The sequence below is a fragment of the Hemicordylus capensis genome, chromosome 5 (genome assembly GCF_027244095.1).
Source record: "Hemicordylus capensis ecotype Gifberg chromosome 5, rHemCap1.1.pri, whole genome shotgun sequence".
NCBI classification, from domain to species: domain Eukaryota; kingdom Metazoa; phylum Chordata; class Lepidosauria; order Squamata; family Cordylidae; genus Hemicordylus; species Hemicordylus capensis.
The window spans coordinates 32924128-32950111 of record NC_069661.1 but is presented as its reverse complement, the minus strand read 5'-3'; the positions used below and the strand labels follow the sequence as shown (position 1 = coordinate 32950111).

At 43.1% G+C, this 25984-nt stretch overlaps 1 protein-coding gene and 1 long non-coding RNA gene across 2 annotated transcripts in view; one reads left to right on the top strand and one right to left on the bottom strand.

The window, feature by feature from the left end:
- Positions 1 to 767: 767 nt before the first annotated feature.
- Positions 768 to 25984, top strand: part of MANBA (mannosidase beta) — a 74179-nt gene continuing 48962 nt past the window's right edge. The window contains exons 1-4 of the mRNA XM_053253002.1: positions 768 to 1312; positions 14703 to 14797; positions 16729 to 16834; positions 19039 to 19209. Coding sequence (XP_053108977.1) covers positions 1091 to 1312; positions 14703 to 14797; positions 16729 to 16834; positions 19039 to 19209 — 594 coding nt within the window. The 5' untranslated portion in view covers positions 768 to 1090. The remainder of the gene's footprint in view (positions 1313 to 14702; positions 14798 to 16728; positions 16835 to 19038; positions 19210 to 25984) is intronic.
- Positions 18988 to 25574, bottom strand: LOC128326335 (uncharacterized). The gene is made up of 3 exons (XR_008307988.1): positions 25255 to 25574; positions 21964 to 22106; positions 18988 to 19168 (listed from the first exon to the last, which is right to left on the bottom strand). It is a non-coding gene; the product is annotated as an uncharacterized LOC128326335 (long non-coding RNA).

Genomic DNA, 25984 nt, shown 5'->3' with positions numbered 1-25984 from the left:
TTCCCCACCCCATTTACTGAACTTCCTCCAAACTTAATAACTCCTCTTTAATCCCCACCCCAAAACCTTTGTTTCCTCAACCCCAAAGTGCCATTCCTCTCACTCCAAACGAGTTGCTCCTCAAGTTTTCCCACTGTCTACACCCTCGCTATTTGTTTGTTATTTCTCTTGTAAACCGCCCTGAGCCATTTTTGGAAGGGCAGTATATTAATCGAATAAATAAATAAAATAAATAAATGTTCCCATCTGTAAGAAAATGGGAGGACTACAGCCAGGGAGCAGAAGATAAATTCTAGAGGCAAGTCCCAAAACGTACTGCGCTCTGATACTATTTAATAAGAATAATTAAGAATAAAATATTTATATTTATTAAGGGTAACTTCATGCCGACTGACTGCTAAAGACAAGCAAGCAAAACACAGAACTGTTTCAGGCAAGAACAGGCTGTGAATCCAAAACTGATTAATTGCGATGAGTAGCCAGGGCCGTGAAGTAATGGCCAGCCATGTGTGTGCTAGAGCCGTTGACGAGATGAGGCTAGTACTGGCCTTAGGCTGGGTGGGGTGGCTGATGCTGGAGGAGACCGAAAGGGGCTGCGCAGGTCGCGCGCTGCAACAGGGTTTAAGAGCGCACCCAACCACCCCTGCCCTGTCAAGAAAGGATGGGCTCGTCCAACTCCCCTCCCTCCCCGCACAGGATGGAGGAGGCAGGTCAAGCTGCTCCTTCGCCTACTACGGTACAGCAAACGCTTGAGAACAGCTTCTCCTTGTTCCTCCCCCACCTCCGAGACCATGAGATGCCGCAGCCGGAGGGAGGAGGCGGAGAAGAGTACGCAGGCGCGTTTTTTCTCTGCGCAGAGACCAAAGGCGCAGGATAGTCCCCACCTTCCCGGAGGCGCTCAGCTGATCTGGGCCAACTCGTGGTTGCTTTGGCAGGGAAGCTCAGCAGAAGTTGTGGAGGTGCCTGGAGGGAATTTTGCTGCTGCTTCCTTCTCGACCTCCTCCATCGCCACCATCCCCGCCCACCCATGGGGCTGTAACTGCCATATATCTCGCCCGGTTAGGCTTCGCTGCAGAGAGATCCAGCCAGGATGCAGCAGGAGGGAAGAAGACGCGACTGGTACTGGTTTGTGATCGTGCTCTTAGTTGCCTGGAGAAAGAGCGGCTCGACGGAGCCTCCAGCCCCGCCGAGCCCGGCAGTGCAAAGTCTGCAAGGAAGCTGGCGGTTGAGCAATGGGAACGGCTCGCTGGTGCTGAGAGGGGATGTCCCGGGCTGTGCGCACACCGCTTTGTACCAGCGGGGTTACATCCAGGTACGGTATTATGCCAGTCTGCCTGCAGGTCATCCCGACGAGATTAGCCTGAACTGCCGTGGTTTGGGTGTCGGATTGAGAGTGACTAAATGGCCGGGCAAACGCACAGTTTGTGGCGACAGCCCGTCGTCTCCAGGGGTGGTGGGTGTGTCTCTGCTTCATGTGTGGCTGATTTGACAGCCTCTACAGACTGTCAGAGGAAACCCGTAATGCTAAGAAAACCATTCCGTCGTTCTCACACGTGATGCTTAAGAAGTGTCTTTCTGCAAGTGGATTTCTTCTCCGGACCAGTCGAACAGTGCGCTTCTCTGGGCCCAAACAGATGTGATAGCAGCAACAGGAAACGTGCTTGCCTGTGTCACACGTAAATAGCAACTCATTTACACATGAGTTGGCCCATTCGGTTGGTGGCCTGGGTGGGTGTGCTGCTGGTATGCTGACTTGATGGTGTGTGAATGGGCCAATTTACACCACTTTTGTCTAATACAAGATGCATGGGGAATGTTTACATATAGCCGCTTCTAAGTCAGTTTCACATCAACATGACCAGATGCAAGCAGAACACTTACATTGGCACACGCTTTACCCACAGCTGCCATTATATCTGTTTTGGTTCTATGTGGTGGCATCCCACTCCATCTCAGTAACACCTGAAAAAAAGCAGAAGTTATGTGCGAGGGACATATTTTGTGGTTACTCCCACACCACCCTAGTAACATCTGAAATTCAGAAGCTGTGTGGGAGAGAAATGTTGCGTGTTTACTCTAAGCTACTTTTCTGTCCAAAAAAAGGAGCTAATTCACACTCATCGTCTGATGTTGTGGCATCAAGTAGCAAATGCATGTATGAATGAATAGTCGTAGATCAAAACTGTTTCATTTGCATTACCCATCCACCTCCACTGAAAACTTGCTCCAATCACCTCTACTTGTTCCATCCATCCACCTCCACTGAAAATGTTCCTTATACACTAGGCTACATAGTTGGTTACCTGCCATAGTATAGTAAAAAATCAACCACCAAACCCATCCCTGTTCTTCTTAGCCATATTGAAATGAGTAGGAGCAGCTCAGCAGTACAAAATTGCTATCATCTTTTTGCACTGCTCCCATTCCTTTGGGTGGAACATATGCAAGAGAGCATCCTGGCATGTGTGCTGCAACCAGAAGTTACCAGGAACCAACAAAAAGACAATTTTATTCATTTATTTATATCTATGTAAATCGCTTTGGGAACTTTTGTTGAAAAGCGGTATATAAATATTCATCATATTTGTATTTGTACAAAGGCAGCCCCACGTAGAGTGCATTATAGTGGTCAAGCCTGAAGGTTACCAGCGTATGCACCACTGTTTAATGTCATTTACCTCCAGAAATAAGCCACCTAATGGCGCAGTGGGAAATGACTTGCCTAGCAAGCAGGAGGTTTCTGGTTTGAATCTCCGCTAGTTTGGCATAGTTTCCAGGAATCAGAAGACAGAGCTTCAGTGCCCTGAATACTGCAAAGTATTAGCCACCTAATGGTGCAGTGGAGAAGTAATGTGCCTAAGGAGCAAAAGGTTGCTGGTTCGAATCTCCGCTGGTATGTTTCCCAGACTATAGGAAGCACCTGTATCGGGCAGCAGTGATATAGGAAGGTGCTGAAAGGCATCATCTCATACTGCACGGGAGATGGCAATGGTAAACCCCTCCTGTATTCTGCCAGAGAAAAACCACAGGGCTCTGTGGTTGCCAGGAGTTGACACCGACTTAAGGGCACACTTTATCTTTACCTCCAGAAATGGGTGTAGCTGACATGTCCCACTGACACACTCATTGAGATCATCTGGAGAGATCCGTCTGCAGTTGCCACCGGCTCATCTGGTGACTACTCAGTGACAGGCCTTCTCCATTGCTGTCCCGAGGCTTTGGAACACACTTCCTGTTGAGCCTCCCCATCTCTTCCAACTTTTAAAAGGGCAGTCAGGATGCATTTGTTCACCCAGGCTTTTAATTAGATACTGTTTTAATTGTGTTTTAATAGTTTTAACTTTTTAAATTTTAATTGTTGAAATGTGTCAATCTTTTTATTGGTTGTTATTTAAACCACCCAGAGAACTTGTGCTTTGGACGGTATAAAAATGTGTTAATAAATAAATAAATAAATAAATAAATAATAAAAAAATATCAGCTGACACTGATAAAAAGCACTTCTGGCCACTGCCTCAACCTAAGGAACCAGAGAGAGTTGGAGAACCAGGAGCACTCCCAAGCTATGTATCTGATCTTTCAGGCAGAGTGTAACTACATCCAGAACAGGCAGATCCAAACCAGATCTTGGGTCCCAACCTGCGCCCCCATCAGTAAAGTAAAGGTAAAGTGTGCTGTCAAGTCACTTTTGACTCCTGGCGCCCACAGAGCCCTGTGGTTTTCTTTGGTAGGAGGAGTTTACCATTGTCTCCTCCTGTGCAGTATGAGATGATGCCTTTCAGCATCTTCCTATATCGCTGCTGCCCGATATAGTACCAGCGGGGATTTGAACCGGCAACCTTCTGCTTGTTAGTCAAGCATTTCCTGGCTGCACCACTTAAGGTGGGGACGTAAAGTCAGTACCGCCATCTTATTTAGATCCAACTTCCGTTTGTTATCCCTCATCTAGCCCAGATTAGATGTTAATAAATGAATACTAAATCCTGAAATGAGCAAGGTAGTAGGATTAGGATGAAAACACAAACTCAGTAATATGTGGTGATGGCCACCAATCTGGATGGTTTTAAAAGGGATTAGACAAATTCATGGAGGTTAGGGCTATCAATGGCTACTAGCCATTATATTGGTGAGGTGCACACCCCTGAACACCAGGTGCTAAGGAACACCAATGGGAGAGGAAGGTTCTCCTGTTTCCCTTGGTTGTGGGTTTCCCAGTTGTACCTGGTTGGCTGCTTTGTGAGATTGTTGGACAGAATGGGCCTTGGGCTTGATCTGGCAGGGCTTTTTTATGTTCTTTCTCAGATGTATAGAGAGATTTTAACAATCGAGCATTTATTTTTCGTTTGAAAAAAGGCACTTCAAGAACACTGAAGAAAGTGTTGTTAAGCTTGTGCAGTGCATAAGCTTTAATGCTTTGCCAACACTTTTTAAATTGCGTAGGTCTTGTGGCCATTTTTAATGACTGTAATATCAAACACCTATTTATACAAGTGTACGGCAGTGCTGTTTTCCAGGTGCTGCTGCGTTTTGTACTAACCCTGTTATTAAACTGTTCAAGGCTAATGGAAGGAATGACTCACTGGTCGATGCTTCTGTTGTAAATGAAGGCTCCAGTGTTTAAATGCTGTTTTTTGAAGTGGCCTGTGATTTCATTAGGCTGTTGTGGTTTTGACACTTAGATTAAAAGTCCCAGTCCAGCAGCAGCAAATCTGCATGCAGACATGAGCTTCTACGGGCTAGATTACATGCTCTGGCAAGCCCATGCTTGGGGTAGACTTGCTTGCTTTTTACAGCTATGAAGTGGGGTCGTAGGAGCCCTGATCAGAATTGGGACCATGGCATGGGTCGGAGGAGGGCTCTTTGCTCCCATTAAGATCTCGGTTCAGATTGGCCTTGCCCCTTGATTGCTCTTTCCCCTGGGAAGTTACCCCCATTGGTGCCAAATAGGAGCCATGGAGGGGGAGTCCTAATCTGGATCTGGACCATGGTGGGGCAAAGGGTTAATGTCCCCCATGCTGTGGCCCCAATCCTGTTTAGGGCCCTCCACAACTGTGATTTAAGCTGTAAAAATTGAGCAAGTCAGCCCCAGCCAGGAGCATCAAGTAGCATGCAGTTTGGCCCTTTAGCGCAGCCCTGATGTAATAAGGGTTCAGCAGGCTACTGTGCAAAGCGGGGGGAGGCCAACATCCTGCCATGGGGTGATGCATGCAGAGCCCCATTCAGCTCCCTGTGCCACAGCCTTGTTCTGGTCTGCTGTGACAGAAGGCCCAGGCATGCACTTTCTCATAGCCCTGGATTGGGGCTGTAGTTGGAGGAGGAGTAGTAAGAACCATTATTTACTTACTTATTTATTCCATGTAAACTGCTTTGAGAACTTCTGTAGAAAAACAGTATATAAATATTCATAGTTATAATAATCATGCTTAGCATTACATTCTGAGTGTACAAAGCATTTCTTGTGTATTAACTTGATGTAAGGTGTATAAAGGTAAAGTTGCACTGTCGGCTCCTGGAGATCACAGCGCCCTGTGGTTGTCTTTGGTAAAATACAGGAGGGGTTTGCCATTGCCATCTCCCATGCAGTATGAGATGATGCCTTTCAGCACCTTCCTATATCGCTGCTGCCCAATATAGGTGTTTTCCTTAGTCTGGGAAACGTACCAGTGGGGATTCGAACCGGCAACCTCTTGTTCGCTTGGCAAGTTATTTCCCTGCTGCGCCATTAGGTGGCTGCCTGTAAGGCCTAGAGTAACCCTTTAAAGTAAGTAAGAATTCCCATATTGCATGGCTAAGGCCACCTAGTGAATTCATGGCAGAGGGGGGATTTGAAAGGGGGCTGTTCTGATTTGCCGCTTGGTCTCTTGCCTGCTGCAGTATATCAGCTCTATGTGCTCAACATGTAATGATGCATCAACATTCTGGGCCAATTTTGTGACCTGTAGACATTCAGTGAATTAATTCTGTTGAGATTTCACCTGCTTAAAGAAATCTTTCTTGAGTTTTAATTACTGGTAATTAAACACTTGATTAAATCTGCATATAAGAAAAAATCTTTTAAAGAAGAAAAACATGCTTTATTTTTAGGTGATGCACAGATGTCTCATACCAGGCATGTTTTGTAAGAGGCATTCCCTGTTTTCTCCTGCACAAGAGGGAATGCCTCTTCTCTAAGACAGTGCTTTAAACTGGCAGTATTTGTAAGTACACATAAACATAATTGAAACCTGCTGTTCAGTTAATTGGTAGTACGGTGGCACTTTTTTAGTAGATCAAAATGTTTTAAAATGATTAATCTAGCCGTTAGGCTGTGGAAGAGTCTGCTTTGTGCAGTGATGGGCTCTCCTCCTTTAGAAGTTTTCAAACTGAGATTGGGGAGCCATCTGTCAGGGATGCGGAGGCCGTGTTTCATGCTGAGTAGGGGACTGGACTAGAAGGCCTCCAAGAGCTCTTCCAACTCTAATTCTGTGGATGCTTTGACTAATGTTACAGCCCTAATAATTCGCATAACGAATCCTTCTCTTGTTAGTAATGGGAATGCATAAGGTAAAGTTGTGCCGTTGAGTTGGTGTCAACTCCTGGTGATCACAGAGCCCTGTGGTTGTCGTTTGGTAGAATACAGGAGGGGTTTACCATTGCCATCTCCCGCACAGTATGAGATGATGCCTTTCAGCACCTCCCTGTATCTCTGCTGCCCAATATAGGTGTTTCCCATAGTCTGGAGGGCCTATGTTTCCCATAGGTGTTTCCCATAGTCTGGGAAACATACCAGCAGGGATTCGAACCAGCAACCTTTTGCTCCTTAGGCACGTTACTTCTCTGCTGCACCATTAGGTGGCTAATACTTTGCAGTATTCAGGGCACTAGCTCTGTCTTCTGATTCCTGGAAACTATGCCAAACTACATGTTATGGGGCCAATATATTTTAATTAATCACACATAAAATGATTCTACCAGTATATTTTGTATGACTGACCAAGTAATAGCATTCTGTTTATAGCTGCTTTGGGGACATACAATAGTTTGGGAGCTAATTTCAGCAGGGAAGTAGCACAGGGAGGAAGGACTCTGTGGTCCTCATCCTCTCATGCTGTGATCTTGATCGGGATTGGGCTTCTCTGCTGCAGCTGCTTTTGGCTAAACAAATGACACTTGCAGATTTTAGTGTGTCTTTTAATTATTTATTTGTTATAACATGTTGTTTAGCTCTCGTTCTTTTTCTGTGAATTCCTTTAGATGTGGCGTTTAAAGGTGAAGTCAGATGAGAAGGCTAAGTGTTGTTTTCTGTGCCTTCACTTTTAAACGAAGTCACTGCCTTAAAGCTGTCACTTCATTTAAATGCTAAACCTGATTTGAGATGAGCTCAGGGTGCTGTGCACTTGGCAGCAGGGTTTAGCAAATAACTATTTTTGAACTTATGGCATTGTGGAGCGGGGCGTGATTCTTCTTTGTCTAGTGAAAACTGTAGCTATGATGGGGCCCAAAAGTCTTATGAAAGAACCCTCACTCCCTCTTTTATTTGAAATAGAATGTTGGCTTTTAAAGCTGTATATTTTACGCATATTTTTGGGGTGGAGGGGGGACAGGGAGGAGATCATATATCTCAAATAACATTTTTTATAATGAAAAAGACATACTTTCAACCAAAATTTGATAATTTGCCCTACAAGAAAACCAAGGAAAATTTTACCATCCAGTTACCAACTCCTGTTTCATGTTGCAAGTTGTTCTGAGAAGGAATAGGATAACATATCTTAGGAATCAACACAAACCGCATGTATGGCACTGATTATTCCACAGCTTTGTCCAGTTAAGGGAGAAAAAGAGCACAATTTCTCTTCAACTATACTTTTCATTTCTATGAATGCAAATCTCGTAAGACAGCTAGCTGAACAAGAATATTTCCCTTCTGCAATTCTTCAAAATTAAACTAGTTTTCTTTGCCATTTTCTGCATGTTAAAGCATAATTTCCTAGTTATTTTGGTTAAATCTTGATTACTTTACATATTCATGGAAATAAAGGCAAGGGAATGTACCCTCTCAAGCTAGAAATCAATGGCTTGGAAGCAGAAAGGATTAATTATTTTTGAGCTTTTTTCCAAGAAGTGGTAACTTGCAATCTTACCACTTTGAGGAACTTTGACAGGATTCACATGAATATTTAGGAGGTAAGCTACAGTCACTCGTGTGACTCCTCCATCTACAATATGAACTGGTATACAGTTGGACCTTGATATTCATGCAGGTTCCATTCCCGGCTGCAGCTGTGGATATCGAAACCGCGAATATTTCATTTATTTATTTGTTTGTTTGTTTGTTTGTTTGTTTATTTATAGGTTTCTGGCCAGCTGCAAATGGCCAAAAATTGGCTGATTTGGGGGAGGGGAAACATGTGGGGGTGGGAGCTCCTTACCCTGCTTTGCTGCTCCCCCCGAGTTGTGCTGTGTTTTGGAATGCCCCCAAATTGCCGATTTCCCCTCTTAAATTGAGCCATTTTGTGGCTCCGAACAAAATGGTGGCCAGAAATAAATAAATAATAATAAATAAATTATCTCTGTGGTCATTTCCGGTCACCCTGATCTGCAGATATGCAAGGTCAACCTGTCTTTCTCTCTCCCACCCCCACCCCGCATATGCCAAGGTCAGGTGTATCTGAATCCGTGGATAACGAGGTTCTCTTGAACTGTAGTGTCTCAACTGAATCACCTGGCCCTGACTAGAATTTATACCCTGCTATTCAGTTTCCTCAGCCATGGTCAAGGTGTGACTCGAACAATCTGTGGCAGAGTCAACTGGTTAATGGTTTTCCCAGACTGCTGAAGGCAGGGTTGTGTATATGTATATTACATTTATATTCTACCATTCTTTGATGTAGCTCAGGACTGACTGCAGGTTTCATTGTCCATTTTATCCTCACAACAACTCTGGGAGGTAAGATAGGCAGAAAGTGAGAGTGATTGGTTCAAGATCACCCAATGAGTTTCCTGGCTGAGTGGGGATTTTTATTCAGGTTTTATCATCTGCTTTCTAACCACTACACCACACTCGCGTGCGTGCGTGCGTGTGCGCTACTACAGAAGCAGTAGCACAGAAAAGCTGCAATATATGTTGATCAGCTGCAGAATTCAGTTTTTTAAGAATATCAATGTTCTCTCTTCCTCTTTCTTTCTTTTGCAAGCGTCTAGTATTTCTGGTTGCAAAGATATGCCTGAAAATGTGCAGGTAGATTCTTAGAAGTCAGAACAGTTACTGAATCCAGTGTTTGTAGAAGAGAGGCATCAGTGCCCTTGTGTAATTCCTTACCTCACCCCTTGACTAACAAAAGGGGGATAAATTATGCAAAATAGTACAAACTGCAAAGCAAATTATGCAAATGAAGTCATGCAGGTTGGCCTGATTTGCATCATTTATATTTTATAGATCACATGCACAGCTCTGGCTACAGGGTACAAAGAAACAGACAGGGCCAGTTTGGACAATACTACCCGACTGGCCCATCTAAATGGATGCAGAAGTATGTGTGCGTATGTACATTCCTGCCTCTGCATAATGACTTGTGGACCAGAAAATCCAAGCTTCCCCTTGCACAAAATGTAAATAATGTTTAGTATTTTATTACTAAATACATAGAATTGCTTTCCCATTTCAACCTGAGTGGGATATAAAATTAACTGAGCGGATATTTAAAAAGTGTGAGCGCGTGCACATGCACACGCCTTAGAGGGAACACTGGTAGTGTTTAAATTATTGTGTGGGGATGGTTTGAATATCTGTTCCCTTGCATGATTATGCAGTGGTGGAACAGTGCACTGGCGTGTGGCAAGACACATGTGTACATGTGCCTTACTACACATTTGGGTGGGCTGGTAGCATGATATCTAGACTGGGCCGCTGCTGATAGTCTTCCATATCATATGTACTAATCTTTTTTGGCTTCAGGAGTCAACCTGTCAGATGTGCACTCCCATCCACCAGCATAAAGAGAGAACCAGAACTCAGAATGATGGAGACAGGAGAAGAAGAAAAAAGAATATACTGACTGCTCAATTCCTTAAACCCCAAAATTGATAGGAACATTCTTGGGCCTTTAAAATTTCATCCCATGGCTAATAGGCTTATGAGACAGGAAATTGTCTTCTCCATCTCAATCTAGATCAAAACAATTCTGGCCAGAACTCAGAAAGTTGGACATGCCCTGTGAAAACCTGAGGAAAGAGCTTACCCTTTCCAGTTTGAGTTATGGGGTGGAAGAGCAGGCAGTTCCAAGCTTTGACATAATCTTAAACCTGAGGGCCAAACTAGAGGAATATGGGGTTTATTTAGAGTATAACTAGCAGCTGTGTGTTGGCCTGAATTGAATGAGGTGTTTATCCTGTTACTTCCTGTGAGGGGTCACCCTACTTCAGAGTACCTTTGCTGCCATCATTCACATCTTATTAGGCAGGATCTGAGACCAACTTTCACTTCTTCCCCCTCTTGTTTGTGTAGTAGTGTGTGGGGTCTCTCTTCAGGTGAGGTGGGAGAGGAAACAAAATGCACGTGATGAAACTAAATAACAGGATTTTATTCTTTAACAAATGTTTCTTAAGCATGATGGTTACAAGTTACAAGAGGTACATAAGTGTAGTGGTTTCAAAGAGCTTTCAGAGATGTTACATAGGAAGCTGCCATATACCTAGTGAGATCACTGGTCCATCTAGCTCAGTATTGTCTACCCAGACTGGCAGCGGCTTCTCCAAGGTTGCAGGCAGGAATGTCTCTCAGCCCTATCTTGGAAATGCTGCCAGGGAGGGAACTTGGAACCATCTGCTCTTCCCAGAGTGGCTCCATCACCTAAGGGAAATATCTTACAGTGTTCATGCATGTAGTCCTGCTTGCCCTGCCCTAAGTAAGGACTGCCCTGTGCCCCAATTAATAAGGCAGCAGATTTTTATTTTTATTTTTGTCATTTGGACTAGGTGGCCCTATCGATGATTCTACAGTATTGTCTAGAGCAGAGGCGTAACTAGGGAAAACGGCGCCCGGGGCAAGCACTGAAATGTCGCCCCCCCACCGCGCCCCCCCAACATACTACATTATACTTAGGTTTTTCCTCACAAGCGCCCGCCGCCAAGCCAGGCCACTGACTGGCCGCCAGGCGCCAGCAAAGCAATGGGGGGGCGCAGGCAGCGCGGAAGGGACCGCTCGTGGGGAAGGGGGCACCGACGCGCTCCCTTGACTGCTGCAGCACTGCTGCACTGAGCAGGAAACATTTGTATTAACAATTTTTTTAAAAAAATTTTAAAAAAATTTGGTCATGACGGCGCCCCCCATGTGACCAGAAAAGATGGCGCCCGGGGCACGTGCCCCCCCTTCCCCCCCTATAGTTACGCCTCTGGTCTAGAGTCCTAGAATATTGCTGAGGCACACTCATTTTCTGAATTAAAATGACAGAAACACTTCATTCTGAACACACAGAAACAATGGAAGGTGGCACACCCAGAAACAGCAGGTGTTCCCCTCAGAGGGAAGGTAATTCTGGTGCTTCTTTGCATTGTGTGCTGATTGGAACAGTTGGTCACTTCTGATACAGAGGAACAGTGGAATTTACCTTTCCTCATGGGAGGCACTTCTCACAGGAGCCTTTACTTTTAATTCATGTATTTCTCATGGCATGCTAGCAGTTCTCTCAAATTGCACTAAGGTTTTACAGCACATGCTTTGGGGATAAACAGTCTAAAAGCTTTCTCTGCCTTAAAATATCAATTGGTATACAGAATTCTCTGCCTCTCCCCCAGATGAATTGAGCAAAACCAGTAGGAAGGAAACTGCACGAGATGCAATTAATTATTGCTTTGCAAATGACACCTCTGTCACTGAAAATGCCTCTAATAAAAAACACACACACACACACTCTGCAAGGTGTGATCTCTGCTTCTTCATTTCCTACAGTTGTGCTAAATATTCCTTTCAGGGCTTATATTTAGCACTGGCTCACTAAAATATGCATTGCGCTCCCACATACATAGATTGGATCATGTTGTCTTTTTAAAAAACAACCACCCTTTTATTTAAATGGCAGGTTATCTTCATGAAATGCTGCCAGGGAAAAATTGTACCAGGCTGCCTGCAAAGGACCTCACTCCTCCTCTCAAACACTGACTTAATGAGGATAAAAACTCGGGGTCTATCAAGTGTATATTCCCCTGGGGTTGCCTAATTAATGCCTCGCCTAGGCTTTGATAAGGGAATTAATTCTTGATTATTTAATGCTTGTTTTCTTGATTCCTCTTTTAAGAGGCATCAGAGAGAATGCGAGTGGGGAGGGGGGCAGTGAAGAGAAATAAGGGTAGGAGACATTCCACAGACTTGCAGTACCATTTCACAGGCATGATTCAACAAGCTGTATACAAGCCTGCTTAAGCCTATTGCTAATAATAGATAGAGACTCTGCTTTTGAATCACATTTTAGTGCTAGGAAGAATTTATTGCTAGAATTGGCAGCCATAGGTGTCATGATACAGACGTCATTGAACCAACTAATATAAGCAAATAGCTTATTTGTGAAAGGGTTCATACTGGCACTGAAAATTCTAGGGCCCTGGCGAGTGTCAATGGCAGCCATGTTGAATTAAGCAAGGTCTGGAGGGCAAACAACATTGGTGCAGTTTATTACTTAGCACCCATTTGAGTCAAGGCAAAGGACTTTGCCATTCCTTATACCACTGTGTGAACAGCAGCAGCAGCATTATGTGAGGTCTGGTAACCCCCATTTGTCTGAGTTCATGTTACAGCCGCTGATAGCTAAGGTGCCTAGTGGAAGAAGACTGCCTGAACTGCTCATGTTCAAAGGAGAAGGACTAAACTGCAGGGATCCTCAACGTTGGGCCCCCAGATGTTCTTGAACTTCAACTCCCATAATCCCCAGCCAAAGGCCACTGGGCCTGGGGTTATGGGAGTTGAAGTCCAAGAACATCTGGGGGCCCAACGCTGAAGATCCCTGGACTAAAGAACCCTTTTACTAGCCTTTTCCATGGCAGACTATAGGGTTGAGCCATTAGAAATGGCTCAATCAAGACTGCTTTCTACAGTGAGCACTGATGTAAGCAAAAACCAAGGTCTCTGCCCCTAGGAACTTACAATTTGAATTTCAACTGGGGGAGGGCTCAAAAAGGGAGGAAGGGAAAGGGGGGAAAGGACAATGGTAGTGGGAGAGAAATGCGACTCTTCCCAGTAGAAATTATTCACAACTTTATGGTCCTCAACATACCCAATAATAACATGTCACTGTGTTTCTTTTGGCTTAATAGAGTAACAAGAATTTTATAGCATTGTTAGGAATTGAAGGCAGCAAGCAAAGAATATTCAGATGTGGTGCTTGACCTTGTGCTTCTGATCATACCAGAAAATAGTGGTTGTAAAAAGAAATAACACCTGTAATGAAATCCTTGAGAGAGTAGTGTTAATATGCTCAAAACCTATTTAATTAATGGCCCACATAATGTGCAATGCCATGCCGATGTTCCCAATTGGCTGGCACTGCTGCACATGTGGAAGCCAGCCCTGGCAGGATTGTGTAAGAGTGCCGTTGTGCAGCGACTTAAAACAGTGCATCTGTACTTGCTAAGTGCGACTTGCATTGTAAACAATGTAAGTTTGACTGTGCACATGCAGGCATGCTATTTTAAGTAGTTGTGCAACCTCACCCTTTCATAGTGTTGCCAGGGCTGACATCCATGTATGCAAAAGTGCTGGCTGATTGGGAACGCTGGTGTTGGCATCATGTGGGCTATTTATGTAGGTAAATACGTAAGGGGAGAAGAATTGAACATAAATTGCATACTACTACTACTTATATAGAGCAACCTAATGGCGTAGTGGGAAATGACTTGCCTAGCAAGCCAGACGTTGCTGGTTTGAGTCCCCGCTGGTGTGTTCCCCAGACTATGGGAAACACCTATAGTGGGCAGCAGCAATATAAGAAGATGCTGAAAGGCATCATCTCACACTGCGCGGGAGGAGGCAATGATAAACTCCACCTATATTCTACCAAAGAAAACCACAGGGCTCTGTGGTTGCCAGGAGCCGACACCGACTCGACGGCACACTTTACCGTTACTTAACTATTTGTATACTGTCTTTTAACAAAGAGAAGTTCTCAAAGTGGTTCAAGTAGAAATAGGATAATGTTCCTTCTTTTTATACAGGGCTCACTGTCTAAAAAGAAACACAAGGTAGACTCCAGCGACAGCCACTGTGGGGATGCTGTGCTGGGGTTGAATAGGGCCAGTTGCTTTCCTCCTGTTAATATAAAGAGAATCACCATTTTGAAATGTGCCTCTTTGTCCAGTTAGCACACTTTTAAATATTGGATATTTGCTTTGGAAAAGTAGTGGATAAACATGAATATGAATCAATAATTGTTAATTTGTTAACCTTGACTATATTATCCAATGAGTCCTTAATTGGGACCAGATGTAGTAACTTCTCTCCTGTTTACCAGTTGAAGTGGCATTGCAGATGCAAGGCAGCCGTATTAGCTACTAAGGTCATCCACACCGTCCTTAACCCAATAACTCCACAATTGGAATGTGTTACAAAGTTCAGTTCAGTTTTATTTTGGTCTGTGACCAGCAATACAAAGTAGTCAATGTGTTATATATTTGTTTCCTTGCTGCCTTTCAACAAGCAGTTTTTTTGTTTCTTTTGTGTGGTCCATGAATAGGATCCGTATTATAGGTTTAACGACCTGGCCTACAGATGGATCTCCCTGGATAACTGGACATATAGCAGAACATTCAAAACTCCTTTTGCTGTAAGGTATGAGAATAAAATGTTATAATATAGAGCTTACTGGCACCTCTCTAATTATGTGTATTAAGCATGAGGATCTCTCTGTGTTTCAGTGCAGATGCATCACTTCTCAATCTCTTCTCCTATGGTTATGAGATCAAGAGCACCCTCTACTAACACATTCCTTCTTCCTGCTGCCTCTTCTATTGTGCAAATTCCTCTCTAACAGCTAAGCATTATGCAATTTTATGTCTGCACTGGTGTTTTTCCTAACCATGGTTACCTCAACCACTTCCAAAATGATTTCTAACCATGGTCTCAAAAACCTTAACCTGCTAACAAAAGGCAGTCAACAAAGGAGAGTCAGGCTTTACTGGAAAAGAATGCTCTATAAAGTATGTGCTACTATGGAAAGTGATATTTTTTTTGTGGATTGCAGCCACACTGGCAGAAGGCCTTGTGGTGCTTTGGGAAGTTGCACTATTGCTAGCAGAAGAGGAATTGCTTGAATGCATGTTGCACAAGGAGTTCCCCATTTGCACATATATTGACTTGCTCAAGAGGTTGAGCAAGGAGTTCTCTATTTGCGTATATAAGGAGCTGCGTAAGAGGTTCCATTAACTCAAGAACTAGTCTGGACCAGAGGTAAATTTCTTGATGCAACGACTGTGTGCTACATTCTTATGATAGCGCAAGACTAGTCTGGGTGCTACCCGGTTTCATTTCTTATCAAATATATGAGGCTTGTTAGGCTTGTATGTTTGATTCTCGCATTGCACAGAGAAAGTAGAGTGAGTGGCAGAGGTCTGGAAACAGAGGAAAGCAAAAAGGAACAGAAAATCACCAGGGCATGGAGAGGTGAAGTAGAACTGGCAAAGACTGAATGAAATGGGAAGTCATGTGGAAAGAGACTGAACAAGGAACCTGAGACCCTATGTCATCCCAGTAAAGTGTGAATGAGAAGATCACACGGAAGGGGGTGGATCACATAGAAGGTTCCCACCTTGGCACCTAACCAGCTGGTTTAGTCACAATACTAATCGGAATGCATGTGGGAGCCTCCCATGTGAACATTTTATATGTTATCAGCATAGCATGGGATGCAGTAACAAAGAAGGGGCACTTATGGAAATGTATGCCCTAACCAAGCCTTATGCTTCTCACACCTTTGTACTGCAGAGATTCCTATGGTACACCAATTTGAATCTACATTGGAGAAACCAAATTTGACTGCCTCACAAATTTTAATAAAATGCTTTCAAGTCTCTCTTCCATTATAATTATGTCTTCCAAATTGCCTACTCTTGAAACACCGTAATAAAACCAATGTGAGGTGTGTAAACAGATGTCTGATACCTGTTTGAAAATCTGATCTGAACCTTCTTCCTGACCTATGTTGGCTGTCTCTTCGGAAGCAATATGATAACATAATTTGGAACAGTACAATTAATAATTTGGGGATGTGGCTTTTGGTGACCTGCTGGGTCCCTGGAAACCATGGTTTACCAATCAGGAGTCCTCCTCAAAAGCATGTGCTCTCTTTCTTGCCTTCTACCCTTTCCGGTGCAAATTTCTCTTCCCTTCCCCTGAATGTTTTAACCCATGGCTTAGTGCACTGATTCGCCAAATAGTGGTGATTAACACTAACTAGAGTTCCCGTTTTGACCAGAGTTCACAAACCTACATCAGATCCTGGTTTCAAATGCAGATCAATCTGAGGATCTTGGTTACTGTTAATCATAGTTAGCATCAGTGTATATGTAATATTAAGATAGGGAAGGGAGGAGGTCATATGTGCCAGAGACAGCATGAGGGTGGCGCTGGCGATGTACCTTCTAATTTTGGCTTTGGATTTGCAAACCATAGTTTGTGGGCAGTTATCATTATATCTGCAAAGGCTCCCTAGCCTTTATTGAGGGTACCTCAATAAATCTGTGTGTTTTGTTCTCTTCCTGTAGCACATGGCAGAAAGTAAATTTGACTTTCGAGGGAGTAGATACGGTAGCAGAGGTTGTCATTAATAATGTTACTGTTGGAAGGACGGACAACATGTTCAACAGATATGTGAGTGTTGTTTGTTTATTTATTTAATACATTTCTATACCGCCCAAAACGCAATTTCTCTGGGCGGTTTACAAAACAATAAAAACAGCCAATAAAAGATTAAAACACGTCAACAATCAAAATTAAGAAGTTAAAACTATTAAAATGCAATTAAAACAAAATTAACAGTATCTAATTAAGAGCCTGGGTGAACAGATGCGTCTTGACTGCCTTTTTAAAAGTTGTAAGAGATGGGGAGGCTCTTCTTTCAGCAGGAAGTGTGTTCCAAAGCCTCGGGGCAGCAATGTAGATGGCCTGTCCCTGAGTAGCGACCATACAAGCCGGTGGCAACTGCAGACGAGTGCTGTGATTCAAGTTCTAAGGGGATTTCTGTGATTAGGCCCTAGGTCTATCTTCTGCTCCCAGTTTTTCTGTTATTTCTTTTGTCAGCAGCTGGGTAATCCTGCATATTTATCCGTAAATCTTGTCACATACTTTGTATAATTTATCTGAGTAGCCTGCAATCTTTTCTCTATGAGAGATGTATGTAGCACATACACTTTTTGGGGAAACTGAAAGTAATAGATAAATATATTGCACAATAATGCCATTTGCATAAGAAGACAGTGACAATGGGAGGGGGACAAAACAGGGAGTTTAAATAGCCCTGGCCTAAGCAGTGATGCATGTTGTAATGGTTAACTATCAAGGTCCCACCACAGGTGAGGAAGATCCTTTGAATGCAGTGTCTATTGTACTGGATGGTGGCCAGGAAGAAGTGTCCTGTGTTGCCTGCACAAAGACCTCTAATGGCCTAGAATGGTAAAAAAACCCACTGGATCAGGCCTTCTGCATAGTTGTCATCCAGATGTGGGTGCTAGTGTATGGACAAGGCTTCCTCTCTGTTCCTGCCTACTTAGGTGCTGCTTGGTGGGGTTGGTCAGGTATTGCAGTATGCATCACTGCACAAAAAACTTCAAAGCTGAGATCAGGCCTGCACAACTTGAAATCCACAAAGCCAAATGAGGCAGGCCACCAGCCTTGCATTGTGGCTTGTCAAGTGCTTGTCAAGAAGTCTGTTTTTTGCCAGATCCAGGTAGGAAGCAAAAACCTAAATACTTGCCTGGAGGGCTGCATTTGTCTTAGTAGGTTGCAAGTTGTACAGACCTAGTTTAGATAAGGGTTGGCTTATATGTTAGTCTCACTGGCGTTCTTCACTCACAGGAATAAGTTAGTTGCATGAACAATGCCATGTGACCAGCCTCCTGGATCTCTCTGCTTTGGTAGCTTCCACAGTCTCTGCCTTCAAGAGTGCCTCCTTCCACATGAACATGCCGATGCATTTAACAAGTAGATTTGAGCCCCTTCTCCAGGTTCCCCTGCCATCAGAGGTCAAGGTGTGGCAACAGAGGGAAGGCCTTTTTATTGATGATACCATGGAATGCTCTTCCCAGGACTGCTTGTCTGGTGCCTAGTTTGAATAGTTTTGGGCACCTGGCTAATTATAAAGATATAGATATAAATTCATATGCATGCCTAGGTCTCCAGTTCATGTTAGAGCTGTTGCTTTTATGGTGTTTTCGTGTTTCACCACTGTTTGCATTTGTAACATGATTATCTGTCTTAATATGGTAGCTGACATGCTGCACAGTCTAACGTTCATAAGCAAGATGCCCCCATGCTGCTCCATTCCACTCAAAAGGACTCCACTGCTACTTGCAAACAAGCAGTGTCTCCATGGCTGCTAAGCACAGCATCACTGTAGCAGTGCAGCTCCCATGATTCCCAGTGGAAGCTGCGTCTCTACAGTGATGATGCTGTGCTTAGAAGCCACAGAGGCCCTGTGTGTTTACAAGCTGGGGGAGTGCTTCTGAGTGGAATGGAGCAGCGTGGAGGAATCTCACTTAGAAGGTTAGACTGTGCAGCATGTCAGCCAATATTATTTTAATTTACAAGCTGCTTTGGAAAATCTTTATTAAAAAAATCAAATATTAAAGGATAAAAGTGTGTGTGTGTATTTTTGCACATCTCTGAAGCATATAGATTCAAAAATATATGCTTCAAAGATGTGCAAAAATGGATGTTTGGGCATATGGAGATTGATCACTCCTATAAATGAAGAAAGAAATGTCTGAACCAGACCTCTGATAATGGGATCAATCAGCAGATGCTATATGTCAGAATGATTGAGTCTATCATTTTTACCTTTTCTGTCCCTTACACAGAGCTTTGATATTACTAATGTGATTGAAGAGGTCAATTCAATTGAAGTTCGTTTCTTCTCCGCTGTTTGGTTTGCTGCTGAGCAGAGTAAAATTCACCAAGCATACAGGGTGCCTCCAGAATGCCCTCCACCTGTGCAGAAAGGACAATGCCATGTTAATTTCATCAGAAAGGTAAGATCTGGGTGTATGTGTGCACGACACTTCAGCTGGTTCAGACACTTTGGCTGGTTCAGAAACTCAGAAATAATGAAGATAAAATCTGGATAGTGAATACACGACATATATAAATATGGGTTCTGCGCCTGCGCAGACCTGCTTCGGGTAGTCATCATTAGCTCCTCACGACGCCTTCAACCGCCACTGCACGAGCCTGCAGTACCTTCTATTGGTGGTTAGGCGTCTCATGTGAATCCTGAAGTTTCTGACATTATTTGGCAAAAATCAATACAAAGATGTGCAATAATTTTTTTTCATTGATTTGGTATCTTCTGTCTTCTACAGCCCTATATCTCTTGGTGGTGATGGCCCCTATCAGGCAAGGAAAAAGAACTCCATAGTTAAAAATAAAATTGAAATGAACATCGGTTGTGAATGTTACCTTATAATGTAATGACTGCACTTGAATTAGATATTTAGCTGTGAAAAAGGAGTTATTTTTCTTACAACAGTTAATTAAAACAAGGTGGGTCATCTTTCTGCTCTAGAATCCTTACGTTGTTTCTCCTGTGTTGATAGAAATGAGTGTGGGGGTGAAAACAACTTGGAACAGCTGTAGTCCTATTTTTAGAGCAGAAGATGCAAGGAGAGCAACTTTTGCATAGAGCTGGACTGTGTATTTTCAGTGTGTAGAAAGTATTGCTTTTGGGTAGAGCTTGAGCTTTGAAGCAATGATGTGATCATGTTAGAATACTGATATGGAGTGAATTTCTTTTCTATATCCCCAACCCCATCCCATTTGCATCTCACCTTTGGTGCAAGGAACTCAGGACAGCACTCATGGGGCTGAGGGACAACGAAGGATGGCATTAAGCAGCAAATGTGATCTGATGTGTGGGTACATGTGCTTGATTCAGTGGTCTCGAGCAGTAGAGCGGACCTCTCTTGTGGGCTGCAAGACTGCTGAAAGGGATTCAGAAGAAGGATACCCTTAATGGCTTGGGCCCAGGGTATTTAAGAGAACGCCTTCGCCTATTAAGGCGATGAACCCCGTCAACTATTAAGAACTTCAGGGGAGCTTCAGCTAAGGGTACCACTGGCTCGTCTGGTGACAACTCAGAGGCGAGTCTTCTTTGTAGTTGCCCCAGAGCTGTGTAACACACTTCCTGCTGAGATTAGAGCTGCTTCATCCCTGTTGACCTTTAGGAATCAACTCAAGACACATCTCTTCAGCCAAGCTTTTTAGCTATTTAGTGGTTTTTAGCTATTTTAATTTGAACTTTTTTTGTTTTGAATTGGTTTTTTTTTTAAAATTGTGTTTTAATGTTGTAAACTACCTAGAGACTTTGGTAGTGGGCCGCATCAAAATATGTTAAATAAATAAATGAAATTAAAGGAAGAGATAGGATCTTGAGGTAGCTAGAACCTTCCTCTACTACCAGCCAAGGCCTGGATGGTTGAGTTACCTCTGGGAAAGGACTCTTATTGATCCCTGTTGATTTGTAACACTCCATAATCCTAAACTGATTTGGGAAGAAGGAAGCACAGGAGGAGCTGCTGCTTTGTACTAATGAGAGGTCCCTGTGTCTAGCTTTAAGAGTGGGTTAGGTACTTTTGAAAAGTTATAGGTACAATAGAGGAAATGTCTTCTTTGTAGGTTCATCCCATGGTACTACAGTGATGTTTAAAGGCCTACAACTGTGTGGATGGGGCCAGTTTTGAAGGCCTGAGTCATCTTCCTTCCCAGTGATGTACTCATTTCATGTTAAACTTTTAAACATGACTTTAATGCTGTCATGGTGCTCCAGTGATGTGTAAGTGTTTTATTCCTTGCCAGAATTGAACTAATACTCTAATCCACATATGATGGTAACATGTGTTTCCCAGTTTTCAACTGAAATGTTCTCAAAATGGTTTGCATCATAAAAAGAATAAAAAAAGAAATGGTTACCTGTCCCCAAAAGGCGCATAATATAACAAGAAACACAAGGTAGACAACAGCCACAGGAGGGATACTCTGCTGCAGTTGAATAGTGTTAGTTGCTTCCACCCTGCTAAATATAAGAGAACCACTGCTTTAAAAGGTGCCTGTTCTCCCAGTTAATGGGGTAATTCTTGCATGCAGCAGTAGGAGGTTATATACAACTAAACCTGAAAATCTCTCTATGCTCACCTGTGGAATACATCATTTGTGTTGAGATGGGACACACACACAAGGTTGACATTGACCTTGTGTGTGTGTCCCATCTCAACACAAATGATGTATTCCATAGGTGAGCATAAGGAGATTTTCATGTTTAGATCCAGATTTTCATGTTTAGATCCACTTGGGGGATAAGGTGGGAAGATCCTATGACCCAGACCCCAGGTGACTTCACACTGTTGGGACTCCCCTCAGCAGGAGAAACAGTAACACCACTGTGACCTGAGGACACAGCCCAGTCTTCATCCTTTGACTCAGAGGAATCTGCTCAAGGACCTGCCAGCCCAGGTAGAGGCCCCTAAAGCTCTTGGAACCAGCATCTGGGAAATTTGGCAAGATCTATTTAAACAGAGCCTTCCCCAGGGAAGTGGGGGAGGCATAATCTACTCTTCCTGAGTAACAGCTATAAAAACCAGCAGTCAGCTCTAGTATCTGCTGGAGCAACATCCATTTCATGCTTATTGTACCCAGCTCTCTTGATTGCCTGCTTGGAGCTGTCTGAGGTCCTGATCTCCAGAGTTACTGCACACAATGCATACATTAACTTGTGCTTAGGACCGCGTTACCTGGCAGAGCGCCGTCTTCAGAATGATCTCCACCACACATTAAGGTCCTCGAGAGGTCCGTCTCTGGCTTCCGCCAACTTGCCTGATGACCACTCAGGATCAAGCCTTCTCTGTAGCTGCTCCTGGGCTCTGGAATGCACTCCCTATGGATAATAGAGGCTTGAGATCTTTAGCAGCCTTTAAAAGATCCCTAAAAACATTTTTTTAACCTGGCCTGTAGTGATTATTGAAATGATTTTAAACTGGTTTTAATCTCGTTTGTTTTTAATGAGTTATTTATTTTGTTTTGGTATTATATATGTGAGCCATCTGGGTGAGGCAGTATAAAAATCCAATAAATAAATGAATTAAGTAAAACAAGCTTATGGCATCCACTACCACAAGATGTGGTGGCCACTAGCTTAGAGCCCCACTAGATGTGTGGGGCAACCAAATAAGAACATAAGAATAGCCCTGCTGGATCAGGCCAGGCCCATCGAGTCCAGCATCCTGTTTCACACCAGTGGCTTGCTGGAAGCCTCCAGGCAGGTGTTGGGGGCATGCCACGGAATGGGTACAATGCGAGTGTATGTTGAACCACATGTTTATCCAGTTCGCATACCAAGCAATGATAGGGTGGGGCTACTCCTTATAAGAAAAAAAAAATGAGCACATGGAGGAGGAGAGTGAAACCTGCCCCCTCTCTGCCTTGCCTCACTGTGCTTAGCATAATTAAGCAATTTTCTCTCTGCCTGGCTTGCTCCTGATATCAGAGTTGGTCTGGGGAAAAACTGCTTAAAAGCCGCAGAGTACAGTGAGGTAAGGCAGGGAAATGGACAAAGAGGGACATTTTCAGGTAGTGGCTATCTTATATTTAGCAGTGGGAGAGCAACTGTCCCTATTTAACCCCAGCAGAGCATCTCTCCAGTACCTATTACTGAGGTCTACCTTGTGTCTTTTTAGACTGTTCCCTGACCCTTTTGGGACAGGGAACCATCTTATTCCTTTTTCTGTGTAAACCTCTTTGAGAACTTTTTGTTGTTGAGAAGTGACCTATAAATATTCTTAATATTAACAACGAAGGAGGCGGGCTTTGCTTCTCTCCTGGCTTTTCCTTTTTCTTCTCTTTTAAAAATATAATATAGATCTCATACCCACTCCCACTTTACATGTGAATGTGGCAAACACATTCACCAGCAGGGCTGGCCCTAGGGTAATTAGCCTTTGGCACCCCTCCTGGTTAGTTTCAGGGTAGATAAAAATCAATGACTTTTTTAAAAAATTGATTTTTTTAAAATTTAAATTGGATTTTTAAAAATAAAATACTTTTTGAGAAAAAAAATCTATCTAAAGATAGTTTTCTATTTAAGATACATTATAGTCCAAAGGTACTCATCATGAAATAACATTAGTTTTTAATTATGTAGCATGAGGCTGTATATATGCAATGTTTAAATTTTTTGGTAAATGAATTCCGTTAATCCATTCACAATGTCATTGCTCTTCCAGAGGTTTCAGTAAGATTATTTTGGGCAATTTTTCTATCTAGAAGAGGACCAAAAATGAAAACTTCATCTGGTTGTAAATATTAAAATTATGATTTCAATCTAGCCTTACTGACTAATGATTTAAATTGTGATTTAAATTGATTTGATATAAATCAAATTCACCCTGGTTAGTTTATTAACTTAATGCTCTCTGTAAGTTGGTGCCCTGGTTGACCCACCTGAGTCATCCCTTGATAGTCACTGCTAGTCAGAGTAGGCGGTACTGAGCTAGATGGACCCATGGTTTAAAAACAACAACAATAGCTGAAACCCTACATTTCTATATAATAGCATCCACTAATGCTATTATTGGACCACACTGGGTGCTGTTGGTTGAATGATGAATATAAGAACAGCTCTGCTGGATCAGGCCTGAGGCTTATCTAGTCCAGCACACTGTTTCACACAGTGGCCCACCAGATGCCTCTGGGAATCCCACAGGCAAGAGATGAAAGCATGTCCCCCTTCTGCTGTTGCTGCCCTGCAACTGGTATTTAGAGACATCCTGTCTCTGAGCCTGGAAGCAGCCTATAGCCATCAAGACTAGTAGCCATTGATAGACCTGCCCTCCATGAATTTGTCTAAGCCCTTTTGAAGCAACTTAAGCTGGTGGCCATCACCACATTCCGTGGCAGATAACTGCACAGATTAATTATGTGCTGTGTGAAAAAGTACTTCCTTTTGTTGGTGCCCATACCATGTATGAAGTGGAGGCCAAGAGATACTTTCTTTGCCCCCTTTACAGACACCACTAATATGGAGATATATATATATATATATATATATATATAGAGAGAGAGAGAGAGAGAGAGAGAGAGTGAGAGTGTGTGTGTGTGTGTGTGTGTACACACACATACACACACACTCACTCACTCACTCACTCTCAAATCCTAGGTTTGCAGTTCTGAAACAAGGATGTGCAAATATATGAGAAATATACCAAGTTTACTTCCAGTGGCAGTGAGTATCAAAAGTGCAGTTAAATGAAAATGAGTTATTTTTTTTTATCAATCATATTTCTATACCGCCTGATATGTACATCTCCATAAATTTAATATTTTAAATTTAAAATATTTAAAAGTTACAAATTAAAATACATGACAATAGAATACAATAGATATTAAAACAAGGTTTAAAAATTATTAAAATTAATTCTGATTAAAAGCCTGAGAAAATATGAGAGTCTTGAGTTTCTTCCTGAAAAAAACAGAGAAGGAGATGCTCTTATTTCAATAGGGAGCATATTCCAAAGCCCTGGGGCAGCCACAGAGAAAGCCCAGTCATGGGTCTCCAGCAAACGAGCCGGTGGCATCCGTAACTGGACCTCTCCAGAAGATCGTAACCGACAGCAGAGTTTATGACAAAGGACGCGCTTTCTTAAATAGCCTGGACCTAAGCCATTAAGGGCTTTATAGGTAAGAACCAGCACTTTGTTTTTCACCTGGAAACATCAGCAGCCAGTGCAGTTCTTTCCAAACTGGTGTCATGTGGTCCCTTCATGTTGTCTCAGAGACCAATCTGGCTGCCGCATTCTGTACCAATTGTAGTTTCTGGACTATGTACAAAGGCAGCCCCATGTAGAGCACATTACAGTAGTCAAGCCTGGAGGTTACCAGCATATGTACCACTGTTTTAAGGTCATTCACCTCTAGAAATGGATGTAGCTGACGTATCAGCCGTAGCTGATAAAAAGCACTCCTGGCCACAGCCTCAACCTGAGAAACTAGGGAGAGCTTTGGGTCCAGGAGCACTCCCAGCTACTTACCTGATCTTTCAGGGGGTTGCTTGGACTCGTGAACAAAATGGACTTGTGCTGGAATCTCATGAACAAATTTCTAAGGGTTTGTGCTGGAAATTGTTCCTTGTAGTTCTTCAAGTCACAAATCGCACATTTATTTTTGAAGTTGTAAAGCCTGCACATGGTGACTTTATCACCTAATTTTCCCATGGGGAACATGGCTGTATCACTGTGAACAGACTTAATACTCTGAAATTATATGAATCAGTTCTAAGATGAATACCCTTGTGTCCTCTTCACAATAACTTGTATAAATCCTGTCACTCAGCAATCCATAGCTGGTAAAGAAAAAAAAGATCTTTCCCTTGCAGGGCCTGTTTTCTAAGAAACGGTTGCCTCTAGTATTAATAAACTAGAAATAGTCCCGCTGCCTGCTCCTTCGTCTTTGCAACTTGATACGTTGGCAGACACACTGATTCCCTGAGTACAGGGAACAAGCTAGGCGAGCACAGTGCGGGTTGCCAAAATTAGTATGGCTCAGCTGCCAGTTATTAAGATTATAAATTTAGATCTGTAGGTCACTACGCAAGACTTTAACAAGATCTATTGTATATGTGCTCCAGGGTGGGGCGTTTTGAGGTCAAGTCAAGACACATCTTCAAATTGTGGTCAACAACATTTTTTTCTCCTAGGGGACTGCACTGGAAATCTAGCACCAACTTAAGCTGCATGCTATGGCCATCATCTGCATACTATG